The sequence below is a fragment of the Coptis chinensis genome, chromosome 3, assembly GCF_015680905.1.
Source record: "Coptis chinensis isolate HL-2020 chromosome 3, ASM1568090v1, whole genome shotgun sequence".
Classification (NCBI taxonomy): Eukaryota; Viridiplantae; Streptophyta; class Magnoliopsida; order Ranunculales; family Ranunculaceae; genus Coptis; species Coptis chinensis.
In genome coordinates this window covers 37,069,446-37,083,427 of record NC_141458.1, presented here as the reverse complement: position 1 = coordinate 37,083,427, position 13,982 = coordinate 37,069,446, and the positions used below count along the sequence as shown (strand labels likewise).

General features: G+C 36.4%; 1 protein-coding gene across 1 annotated transcript; it reads right to left on the bottom strand.

Moving 5' to 3' along the window:
- Nucleotides 1-502: 502 nt before the first annotated feature.
- On the bottom strand, nt 503-9,622 carry LOC147509453 (ARM repeat superfamily protein). The gene is made up of 7 exons (XM_086601746.1): nt 8,980-9,622; nt 7,328-7,522; nt 7,133-7,235; nt 5,923-6,584; nt 4,378-5,085; nt 3,024-3,190; nt 503-771 (listed from the first exon to the last, which is right to left on the bottom strand). The coding sequence occupies exons 1-7, from the start codon at nt 9,592-9,594 to the stop codon at nt 747-749; spliced, it is 2,475 nt and encodes an 824-aa protein (XP_086457872.1). The 5' UTR covers nt 9,595-9,622; the 3' UTR covers nt 503-746.
- Nucleotides 9,623-13,982: the final 4,360 nt, after the last annotated feature.

Below are 13,982 nucleotides of genomic sequence, written 5' to 3'. Positions count from 1 at the left end.
TTTGGAATCCAATTGCATTCTCTGTATTCTAGGACAAAATTGAACATGCCCAAATATCTCAAATTTCAGATGTGTTACGCTCAATCAAATAAGGTTCAACATGGAGTTGAGAGACAAGTAGGAAAAGGTTCCATTATATGGGGATGTTTGTTTTGCATATGATTTGATGCTAAAACTCCTTTTTGAATATAGATGGAAAAACCATTACACTAAAGCCTGCTCAGCACAAAATGGCGTTGACTGCTTGATTAATTGAGCACTAGCAAGTAGCTAACGAACAACACAATATGATGGTTTTGTTCTCACCTACTATCAAATAATAGGAACTACTCTACCCTGCCATTTTAAAAAGACTGTTGAGGAGATAGAAACATCAGATCCTTACATGCGAAACAAAATTGCATGAGACCGAACCCCAATATCAAGAGAGAAAACCGCCTTCAATGCAGAGATGAATAAATGAGCAAGCTTTGGGAAGAAGTAAACACAAAGACAGATGGAATTTCGGAGAAAAGATCAATAGTGTCAAGTGTCAACAGCATTCCGCCTTGCATATTCGTAATGAACATTTGCAAAGGTTGTCGTAATTCTTTCCTCAACAGAAAATTACAATGAACAAGAAAATATTAATAAGCATCTAATCATCCAGTAAACAGCATTTCCTGCCTAAACTTCAGAATATACTAAGGCATGGAAGTTACAACTCAAACATATTTTCTCCTGTGAAGGAACTGCTCCAATCAGGCTCAACACTGCATCATGAGATCTTTCCTGTATTGAAAGAAAATCAAATTTTCAGGTGAAATTCTAGTCACCAGGAAAAAAAAAATTAATTAATTAATTAATTAAATTAAATATATAAATATCATGAACAGGAAGATTCAACACTTAATAGAACAGAAAAATTCAGTTCAAGTCGATGAATGGACTACGGTGAGTAGGCCAAAAAGAGCTACTAGGAATGAATGTAAAGAACCCCTCCCAAGTGTGGTCAAGGGACGTTCACCTGGTGAAATCAGTCCTACCCTAGCTATGATGAACAGATGAAGCAAGCATCCAAGGCAAAATATAAAGGTAAGAACCTTGATGGATACGTTAAGGAGATTTGGGATGACACTCTTGGTTAAATGTATGCTTGCTGTGAATGCGGGACGTTTTTCTATGATTTTGAGCATGCACAAAAACATTTAAGGACGGACCATCTGACCTTGAGGGATAAGCTTTTATTTGGTGGCAAACGATAGATGGTTACCTGTTGTCAGTCTTGCCTGTACACCCGCGTTGGTGTTATGTTGATGTGTTTCATGATTGTAAGGTTATAGGCTAGTGTTTCAAGAGTGTAAGGCTCATAGCCTAGTGTCACTGTATTAAGGATCCTCCCTCTAATGATCATACTCTTAGGGAGGTATGTAACTCTTTTAAGTTTAATCAACAGATAGGCGTCTGCCTTAACCCCATAACTTATTTTTTTTTAAAACACACTTAATAGAATAAAAAGTTGAGGTAAGCTGGAGACAGACTGCTAACATAGACAAACCCGTACTAGACACTAATTACAAAAGCCTCATAACTAATTCTAAATCAAAATTCAGAAGCTCAAGAAAGTACTGTCAAAAAGCTTGTGCAACGATGTGGTCTCAACTCTCAACAAACCTGAAGCAGTTTAAAAGGCAAGTTTTCAATCACTTTTCAAGTTCATAAACGAAGGAGGAATTTATCAAAAAAAAATAAAAGGATAGAATACACATGGCATCCAACAAAGATGGAAAAAGAGAAAACCCTGTAATGAGAATTAGTAGTCTTAAACTCTAGGAGCATTAACTCAAAAGCAAATTGGCAATGAGTGGAGAGGCCCAAGATACTGCAAGGCTTTAAACATTTCATGTGGGACTATGCTAAACATCTCAACAGGTACCAAAGACACTTGTGTAGTTATCTCTACAATTGAAAGACATCAAAATCAATGCCTACAATTGAAATACATCAAAATCAATGCCCAATTAATTAACTGGAAAACGTATGAAGATGAGGACAGTTGACAACAGTCCATACGCGAATGGGAAGCACAAAGTACTTTGGTCACAACATTTAACCACAAATAATACTACCCCATTAAATAGACAAAAAGGTATGACACAGTTTGTGGAAACCAAAGAACTTGACTCTTCAAGATAAGAACATTGACTCATGAAAACTTCTTAATCAAGTGCTCCTTGTTCTCTCACACCCCAAGGCGTGTGTTTCCCAACAAATGAATCAGGTATAGATACTTCACCAGAACCAGACAAGTAAGGACCTCAGTAGGTCGCTCTGCAGGTCATAACCCAATAAGGTCCAGAAAGTTGTGTCCAGAAATAGAACTGCTTGACACCACAAAAACCGTATAGCTCAAACAGTCTAAGCTAGTGCCGAGAAACTGGTTTGCCATTATGAGCCACAACGACGCTCCTAACACGTAGAGGTCATATAATCAATCTCACAAGAAGCTCAATATTTTGATTCCCACCATGCGCAGAACAAAAAAAAAATCAAAGGTAAATACTTAGCTCAGCGCCATTGTTTAAGATTTTTTAATAGAAACAACCAAACAATCCCAGTTGACAAGTTTTTTTTAACATATGACTCCACAGAAAATTGGACTGATTGATAGTATGTAGCCATCAGATCAAGAACCGCAAATTTCTTTCAGGTTTAAAAACTTCAAGTCATTAGAATTTTGTCATTTTTAAGGTTATAAATCAACAACCAGCCTAATTTTGAGTGTCCACCCAGGGTATTGGCCACACACCTACATATTTACATAACTACATTATGAAAATATATATGCTGAAAGGTACAAATTGGTCGCGCTGTATTGGCACCTTCAAAAATCGGGAATTGAACTAATGGGACTCATATATCATAACAAAAGATGTTAGCACGACATATTACAGAACATTCGTATTATAATTAAAGGAGCAATTTAGTCTCTCGACCAATCATATATAAACATAAAGGACATGCTTTTATAATTAGGGACTCACCCCCAGACTTGTCGCAACTTCAGAGCCAGCTGTATAATAGATCTTCTATCTGCAGGGTTAGAAAAATCCTTAGACGCTGCTGCTTGTATTGCAGATAAGAACTCCTTTCTTGCCTTGGCAGTCAAATCGAGGTAACCAGGTCCATAGGTAGTGCTCAAGTCAACCACCTGGAATAATCAAGGATGGCATTCCAAAATTTTAGAAGTTACAATATAACAATGTATTACTTTATGACTTGACAAATCCAATCGATGATAATGAGTGCCAGCAATGAAATTATGAAGGAAACAAAAAAACAAAAAAATTAAGAAATATAACCAATGCTGAAAGTAATACAGATATGAGAAACCTAACATGTAAGTTATTTATTTGGGTGTATCATTCGACTCAATTCACTGCATTTACCGATAAAGGAAGAAGTAGAAATTGGTTTATCATAAAAAAAATTTGTTTAGGTAGGTTCCTTCTAGATTTAAAGGACAGTTAGCATCCCTTTGGCATGTCATATGACCTAGGTTGTATGCTTCAGCACACCCTGTGTCACTTGTCTCACAAACAATGCACAAGGGATTACCTACCCACGCACTGCAAACCCACAATGGTGAGGCAAACCACACTGAGTGGTCTTACCCTCGGTCTCCAGACCTCCACTAGTCTTGGTATTAAAATATACCATACTTTAACCCTTTGGAGGATTGATGACAATGAATCTAAATACCCTGCGAGAATAAAACCCTATTCACAAGTATAAACCCCACAAGAATCACTATTCTTATGTGTCAAACAAATCTGTCATAGAAAGCTCAAACAAATTTCAGAAATTAATATCGACCAACACCTATAAGGTATGATCATTGAAACACTACTTATGTGTAATGAAAATGAATAATAAAACTGAAAATTCAGCATAGGTGAAAACACTGCTTCATGAGGATTAAGATGGAGAAGATATGGAGATCTTCCCACCATAAATGTCATCCTCACGTATCTGTTATCAGTTTCTATGACAACGGGCTCCACAAGAGCATTTGAATCATCCCACTTCAAACACAAGCATCGACTTTCTTAGGCTAAGCACCTTTTCAGCATAGCTTCAGTGATAAACCCTCAGAATATTGCAGCTTCAATATGTAGTCAAATAGGGAATCAAAATAAAGCGATCATGAAAGCCCAGTCACTTATTCCAAACCATCTTAGAAGATAAGGGAACACTACTACTCAATTACCTAGCATCAAGGTCATGATTGTCAAGTTTCTTTAGACACAAATATTCAACACGTCATAGAGTATATGAAAAGAGAAGCACTGTCAAAATAAACATGACATGTCACTTCGGCAAAAAGAAGTAGATTACCTGCTGTAACCAAGGTATTATGGATCCCAGAAATCTTTGATCAAGGAAGTGGACTGCCAGTGTGCTAAGAATTTCACCAACTGTCTCAGGAGACAACCTTTCCAGAACAGGACCAGTTCGATCTATAAGCTCAATCAGAGTAAGATCATCTCCAGAACTGAGAACCTCCAAAAATGCAGAGTCTAGATCACCGGTGCAAAGAAAATCCTTCACACGTTTCCACCAAGTATGTTTACTTTCTAAACTACGCCTCTTGTCTATAGCATTGAAAGCGGAAGAAGTGACACCTTCAGCATTTCTTGTTTGACAATTCACATTTTCAGGCTGACATCCGAAAGTTTGCTGCTTTCCCTTGACTGCAGGGCTTCTTACTATGTTCAGTCTTGGATCTCTCCCCAACTTTGAATCCTGTGTCCCTGAAGTACTTGATCTGCTCTTGGAAAATGCAGCCTCCCCAACAACAACCCTAGTACTATTAGCCGTCAATGAAGGTTGATTATTATATATGTCCAGAGATGAACTTGGTGTGTAGATCAAGCGTCTGGGAGAAGAGACACTTTGAATTCCTTTCGATAGCTTCGAGTTTACCACCTTAGAATGATTGTTTGCTTGAACAAGATTTTGGGATATTCTGTCTACAGAATGTTCTAGTCCAAGCACCTTCGACTGCAACGTCGAGAGGCTGTCCATTGTACTCCCCATAAATACCTACGAATAAACAAGGAAAAGTAATTAGAAACTGAAAACCTTACGGATCTCAGGAAGGAAACTAAATATTCCAAATGTAAAAACAACTTAAACTTCATCATACGAATGTCGCGTACTTATCAACAAAATTTAGTATTTTCAAAGCATAAATATGCAAATTTAGTACAGATTTTATAAATATCTATACCATAAACCTACAGCCAGGTTCTTACTTTTAAGCAAAAAGAACTAATGGGTTCTTATGTTTTCTCTTCACAGTTTACTGCTAGGTTTACGAGCTCAACCACATAGTGCTGGCTTGCATTGTTGACATATACAAAACCTAGTCGAGCTCACTTTCCCAGGATACTTTAACCACCTCCAATTGGTTGAAAAGAGACCAGCACTACTGCACTAGTCATCCTGTTTAATAGTGCAAAAGAGAAGACTGGGCAGTAAAACACATTGAGCTTGGACTTCTAATAACACGATAGACACAAACCCCGCAACAAAAGTAATTTATTTATAACTTCCAATCAAATACAAATTAGCAGAATGAGAAGTGCAACTGGATAGAACACTTTAGTTTAAAGTAAAATTAGATTTCGGCCTTATTACAAAACGTTGGACTCAACATCCTCTATGACATCGGTTTAATTAATATGTTATTATATTCCTGGAAATGATTCTCCCCAAAACTGTTCAGGAACAAGCATCAGCTAGCATTACGAAATTCTACTCCATATTACACTAAAAGGTCACACTCGTCCAAAGTTAAGCCAAAACTAAATAGTAAGCAACAACCTTGATGAGGGACTATAAATTAGTAAAAACATCCAATCAATAAAAAAAAAATACCTGTAAGAGATCCATCAAATTGGATTGCTTCATTTCAATGTCCAGAAGTTGCTTTTGAATGGAAGACATTTCATTTAGCGTTTGTGAACAGCACCCTTGTCTACCTAGCGGGCTTACTTCTGTAACAGTTGAATCCATACTTTGACGCTCTCGCAATCTTTGTGAAATTAAACGTTCACTAACAATCTCTCCACTTTCAGAATTGTGGTTCATAGCCATTGGGCTTGTCAAAGCACTGTTTTCAGAACAGTCATAAGCATCTGTCACACACTTGGTCTCAAAATTACTACTAGTGACATGATTTGACACAGAAGAACTCTCTGGTTTCTCATCCACTGACACATAATCATACTCGATATCTTGAACCACTGTACCATTTGCATCTGATCTTCCAAAAGTATTACTGCAACAATTGCTCTTTGATTCTTCATTGTAAGTGTATGCAGAAGAAACAGTACAATTTTTTCGGGTAGCAATTTCAATGTGCCAATCATTTGCTTTTGAGATTTGAGTGCCCTGAGCAAGACTGGGGCAGGCTTTTCTAGCAGTAAGAGGAATCCGTTTCTTCACCGAACAGGTAGCAAGTTTCTTGGAAGCAATATCTTTCCATCCACCCTCACTTGCACTGGTAAGATCACTGTAGTCACCTCCACCAAAATTTTCTGTAACAAATTTTACACAGCAAAAGTATGATTCACAAACATAAGTAACCAACTCTGCACAAACTTTTTAAGCATAAGAAAGAAAGAACGAAAGAAAATCCAGCACAAGGAATGATATTAAATGTCAACAAAATATATGCACGACGGGCTGAAAAGAACCAACTTCTTACTAGACACTGAAAAAGATTCCATGTGGGATTATATTAACAATCTCAACAGGTTCAAAGTTTGATAAAGAATAAAATACAATTAAAATTCTTATGTATTAATAAAGTACTTTCATGAAATCAGATCGTGTATATCTTTTGGCCTTCAAATATATAACTGTCCATCGCATAATCCAAAAATTATCAATATTATAATTTTGTTTCTCAACTTGCAGAATACATATCAGTCTCATGTATAAATCTTATGAAAACCCATTACATATTCTTTTAAGGAAACCATAACACCAATGCCTTTAAGCAGTTATCAGCATACTAATTTCAATGCATAAAATTAAATCTACTAAAAGCAATTGAATCATTTTCAAATATCAGGCCACCAACCTTTAGTAGAAGATCCAGCTTCTGAAGGGTCACAAGAATCAGATCCAGGGAGCTTCTTCCAGCAATGTAATGCCTGCAGCACTGAGTCTCTAACCGGTTTGACCTGTAAAAAGAAAAAAAGGCAACTGCTGGAGTCCTGTGCTTAACCATTTGCGAGGAATAAAAACTCGTCTAAAACTATTGATCTTAACTGACCTTGTCAAAACGGCAGGATTCAAGGGAATGGACACAAGACGCCTTGATAGATCGCAACAAAGTGTCACCACTCATAGCGATACCTGCCAATGCGACAGAAGCAGCTTTCCGTGTTGTCCAATCACTATTTTTGAGAGCTTCTTCAATGTTCCTTACAGCAGCAGATAGACCAGATTGAGTAGGAGTACCCCCAGCCTGAAAGAATTGGAGAAAAATGATAAACTAATTTAAAAACAGCCTGTAATGTGAGAAAGTACATAATATCCACCATAACATCAACTGATGACAGCAAAATAAACTTCCAATAGAAGGTATTAAAAAAACCACAAAGGCAATAATCCATACAGCTTTCTACTCTAGAGAGCTCGTGTTCAGCTCGGAAAACTAAACAAAAGATTTTCCTTAATGTGAGACAGATACGAGTTATGCAGAGTCGCAAGGATACATAATCTGGTAGTGTCTCTTAACTCCTAAGACAAAATATCATTTTGGTTATTCTGTGTATGTGTCATGATAAGTGTACATAAGATTTGAGAGCAATCCGTAATTGCAGTGATAGCAACTACAACTTTCTCAACAGACAATACTAAATTATATACAACGTTTCTTTTCCTCGGCAGCAATGTTGTCCACCCACATTGTATAGATAAAGAATAACTATCTGTGCAAAGATATCTCAAATTCTTGGGATGAACTGAGCGAATCTTCTTCTGCTGCTCAACTTCTATCCAATGCCAAAGCCTCCCAAAAACACATTTTCATAGACCACAGTCCATTCCCTATACTATGTTGGTCTACCATAGCTCAGAGCACTCAAATTTAACGGTCTAAACTTGATTGCAAGAAGTTCAACTGCACAAGTGCAAAAATAATTCAATGCCTTCCACAGTATATTTAGGTATTTGTTACTGCATTTTCCCAAATGGCCCTTATTTGATATGTCCCATTTGCACACTAATGAAACCTAAAATCCTCATCTTTGTTACATTGCTTTTTAACAGGCAATTTCTTATTTCCCAGAGTTCAACATAATAGATCAGAATTAATCTTATTGTTGACTCACAAAAGTACAAATTGATAAGAAAGAGTTGGTCCTAAAGGATTAGCACTCACAAAGCACACGCCATTTCAACCATTCAAGTCCTAATACTATGAGCAATATCGATAGTCCCATCCTTATAAGTAACAGAACCAATATACTTAAAGTGCTTACAAGAAAAAGAACATTATTCACAAGACTAAATTCCAGGCAAAATGAACAAAAAAACAAAAGAGTAGAGCGCAAGGGAGGAAAAGGGAAGGAACGAACGAGAAAGATGCATGATCTCCTAATATGTAAATGGATAACAAGGAACTCCTTTAAAAAGGATGTTGCTTTCGTTTGTCCACCTACATATTAGTAGGTCAAGTATCTCTAGTACCTCATTCTTTCCTTCTTAGCCTCTAAAACAAATTTGCAGCATTCAAACTCTAGAAAAATCAACTAATACTACGTCACCGCAAATTATGTTATATATGCGAGCAATCACTTGGTCTGTCCACCATAGAAAACAAATATATACATAGTGTAATTCAACCACAAACACAAGTATATTTGTCTACTCCCAATATGTTTACAAACTAATATATCTCCGCCAATTAAATTTACCAACCTGAACAATGCTTCTAATCAACTCAATAACAGCCGGCTTGGCCATAAAGTGCGGGTTCTTAAGAAACTTAGTTATCCGAGTGAGCATCCGCGACAAAACAGAAACAGGTGGGCTAACAGCATTGTCAATCACACTAGCTAAACACAAGGCTGAACCAGTTTGCACCTGTCTATTCTGTTCACCCAAAGCTTCAAAAAGCGGTTTCACTATCACAAGAAAGATATCATCCCCACATTTACTCAAGTTGGATGAAAAAACAGCAACAACTTCCACACAAGCATCTCTAACAACCGAATCAGGATCCTTCAAACGTTTAACAATAGTAGAAAGCATCTTTCCAATATGCTGAGTGAGTAAGTCTTGGTGCAACCTGACTAATGTGCCCATAACTCGAACACATTCTTTCCTAACCGAAGTCTTGTGCCCAGAATCAGTGTCGAGAACACACGAGAGAAATGGGCCAATCCCTTCTTGTGTCAAACCATGGGCAGTTTTCTCAAGCTCCTCAATACCAATCTTAATAGTATCTCGATCTGCAAGCTTGTGCAATGCGATAACGACACGTTGCTTGAGTTCAAATTGAGGATTTGGCCGATGTGCACGTGTCTTCTTCATCACAAAAACCCTAACAAGAAAAACCTCTGAATTGTGAATTTTATTAAGTTTTTAAGATTTATTATTATTTTATTCATTAATTAATCTAGGTGACTTCAAATTTCGCGCTTTTACTTTTTCTTTCAAATTTTGCTTTTTTTACTTTTACGGTTTTGTTCAGTGCCATGTGTAGCTCAGTGGGACCCCACACTGTTATAAACTGCTTTGGGCTTTTTTAAACTCTCACAGTGATTTGTTTTCTTGATGAGGAGTAGATGAAGATCTCTGTATTTGAATACAACATTACTAACATTCGAAAATAATCAGTAGATGAAAAATGAATATTTGAAATTTGAAATAAAATATCTCAAACATCATTTGAATACAACACATGTCAAAACCTAAAACCCACATCACAACAGGGGATCAACTTATTCTCCAAATTCCTCAACTATCACTTTATTAAAAACTTTCTTCCATCCTATCAAACATAAACAAACTTTAAGAATAACAATTTCCAATATCGAGCTCTCATGTCATATAAAAATGTAACCTACGTTATTACATCCTTCCAAAAGATCGGACCTAATAAAACTAAACTCTCATCTCGCCCTCGGTTCAGAATCCCAATCCAGATAATCATGGTTCCAGCCTTCCACCTATGTTCCTTTTATAAAAACAAAGCAAACGTAGGTTCGACAAAATGGAATTTCTTTGGTATGAGTTGCCACGTATAAACATTATCATACTTTAATTATCCAAACAATCACTTTATATTTTCATAACTTAATCATTATCGATTTCAGTACCAACTTCATTCAAATCACTCATTTTAATATCTAAATCATTGCATTAACACTTCAGATATCCATCCATATAATAAGGGGGACCCGGTGTCCACTGCACAAAATGTTATTAAGTCCTACCCTCCTCGCAAAAGAAAGTTAGAACTTCTATATAATATGTGTAGATATCCTATACAAAAACCCAAACACACTCGCCAATCAATTCAATTTCTCTTATCAAATAATCAATTACTTTTCTTATACACATATTTCACAACCTATGTACCTTAGGTCATTCCCGCCACATTCAAGGAATACCCAACCCTACATTCCACCAAGGAATACAACTAACCCTTGGCAAGGCTTAATACCTTAGTTCCTCTCTAGGGTTCCAAACAATCACGGTCATTCATGGCACATTCAATGAATACCGGGTCATTCATGGCACATTCAATGAATACCCATAGATAACGCTTAATCCGCCATTTATGGCACATTCAATAAATGTCCACCTAACATATGACATCAATATTCAATTCCAAAACATGAGGCATGGAGGTCTAAAAGAGTCGCGATAAATTTGTTTACGATTATTGAACTTTATTTTATATATCATTTTAGAGAATGAATGAGTATCTTGATTCCTGTATTTTTGATTTCTGGCGTTATTAATTTTAGGGATGTCTTAGTGTCATAACATTGCATATCATAAAATAATCGCAAAAATCACATAGTAGTTAATACACATACACAATATATATAGAGGTCTTAGCCTAAAGTCAAGTATGCTAATAGTCCTAGACCTATCTTAATAACCCAAATCATAATCCGAGTTAAAAGGTCAATTGGGTGGGTTTGGTCAAAGTCAACCCCAGTCAAAGTCAAAGTCAACCATCATGGTCGGTGAAACCGCTGCTTTCCATGTTCAACGGGTTGGTCATAATGGTTCATGGCTAAAGTCAAAATGTATGGCTCGTGGCTCGGTCATAGTTCGTTTTAAACAAAAGTCTAAAACTTATTTATTCTACGACCCCAAATGGGGACATAAGGACCAACCCACATATAATTATAAACCGCCCAAAGCCTAATGGAACTGGCCCCCCAAAACCTTAAATTGAACCCGATCCACAAATTTAAAACAAAACCGATGACATCAACAATCCCCATAATAAATTAGTCCGCCCCCCAACAAAACAAGCTAGGGCCCAAGAAACTAAACTAGAATCCGCCCACCAAACAACATAACCTTGGGCCCAAATAACAAAACCAAAAGAAATGAATTACCCAAAACTTAAGACAAAACCGGCCCAAGCCTCAAGCCCAAGCCCGAGGCCCAGCCGGCCAAAAACAGTTCACCTTCTTCACCCCACCAGCCACCACCGGCTTGAATTCCGGCCACCACTTGTCCACCCATTTCAAGCCAGTGGTTTTCATCCTCATGAAAACCCTTTAAACTTTAACAAAAGCCAAAAACCGAAAAATCATACAATCAAAACTTTTCCTAAATCTAGATCTGAAAATCGCGACCACCATTAATGGCTTCTCTAAGCTCTCCATCAACACTCAAGCCTCCACACTACCCCCATCCATCAATCAACCAACCCACAATACCAAACAACAGTTCAAACGACGAAAATAACTACAAATATCGAATCTCTCAGTATCGCAGTAACGCCATTAACGACGGTTCAAGCTTTCTCCAAGCTTCTATCAGCCCAGTAAACCAACAGCCCAAATCGATATCCCAACCTCAATCAAACAACAATAATACAACATCAAAATCCAACTAATACAAATTCCAAAAACGTAGACTGGCGATTTTATTTGGGTCGCCATTAACACTTCAAAAAGTAGTACTGTCGATATCTCGGTCAGAGCCTTGGACGCCATTGACGCTCTGTCGAAGCTATCCACACCCCCGACATCACCCACTACCTCTAATCAGTTATACAATCCACACAACAAGAGTATAACAAAAAAAAAAAAAAAAACAGAAAATACAAACACTTCCAAAACATATCATATCAATTAACCAAGTTTTGTTTTGTTTGGTAGAGGGCTTCAAGGCGCCATTAACGACCTTCCAACAGTTCAATCTCAATTTTTCGGAGTTTTCAACAGATTTTAATCAGTTTTAATAACGACAATTTTACCAATGACAGGATGAATATTAATACCAGAATAATTAACATATTTCGTGAAATAGAAAACTATCTACTCACCTGTAGCGCTCTCCGATTATCAACCCTTTTCCTTTCCTTCCTTCAGTAAAACTCCAATTTTTTCTAAAATCCTCGTTGTGTTTTTTTTCCCCAAAAACTCTACGTGAGAAAACTCCCCGAAAAACAAGGGACAACACTTATCCATTTACCTACGGGCTTTTATCCGTATCTGATAGTTATCTATATTCAGTTATCTATTATCTATTATTATTATCTTTATTATTATTATTATTAGGAAAATAAAAGAATAAAAACACGGGGTGTTATATTTCTGTTATATTAAGATAGTGTCATTGAGCTACAAATGCAGATAATCATGGAGTAGGATCACTTTTATACCAATGTAGCATTTGCATTACAAACTATAGAACATTAATCAGTCATGATTTCAGTACCAAGGCTACCAACCACAAACCGTAAAAACAAAACTTCTAGTGACGTGAAACAAGATGTTTAAAATCAGTGGTCCAAGGATTCCTAGAATCTCAAGGATATGAGAGGTAGTGTTTAGAAAACTGGATCGGACCCGGTGGTTGAACTGGGGTTGACCAGAACCGATAAATCTTCCCTTTGGGTTAGTAAAAATTCGAGTTTTTTGTTAGACCCTCGGTCTAAACTTACACCGTGGTTGGTTGAACCGGTTCAGCTCTAAACCAAATAAAACTAGACCCCCTTTATTATAAATTTTTTTTGAAAATTTGATAATGTGGGGGAGTGTTGAACTTAACACCTAAACAAAATAGTCCAAGTTCCGAACCAACATACTATTATATGTTTTTTGAACAAAAAATTCATTTTGATTTATAATATCAATTAATATTAAATTGAACATGTATTTATTCATTTTATTATTGTAATTATTAAAAAACTTGCTAAATAAACATCATCGGTTCGTTTTCAAAACATTGCTGAGAACCATTGTTGTCAATGAGTAGTATTGGATGTCATCACCCCCTAATATGTAGTCTGAGATGCCCACAAATACATCTAAAAGAAATCATAAATATAACATCCCGTCTTTTATTTGCTTTTCATATAATAATAGTAGTAATAATAATAATAATAATAATAATGAAATAGATAAAACAAATATATGATAACTATCAAGGGATAAAAGTCTCGTAAGTAAGTAACTAGATAAGTGTTATCCTTGTTTTTCGGGGAGGTTTTTTTTTTTTTTTTTTAAAAAATGGTTTATCACGTAGAGTTTTTTTGGGAAAAAAAAAAGGGGAGTTTACTGAAAGAAGAAAAGGTTTTGAACGAGGAAGATTGTCCTTTCGCGCAACAGGCCTGACCAGATCATCTAAAATACAATTTTACTTTTGAATTCATTTGTGTTTCCTGATGATATCAATAACACCCCCTAAATTTTATTCTTTTATTTTATTAAATATATGTAGTT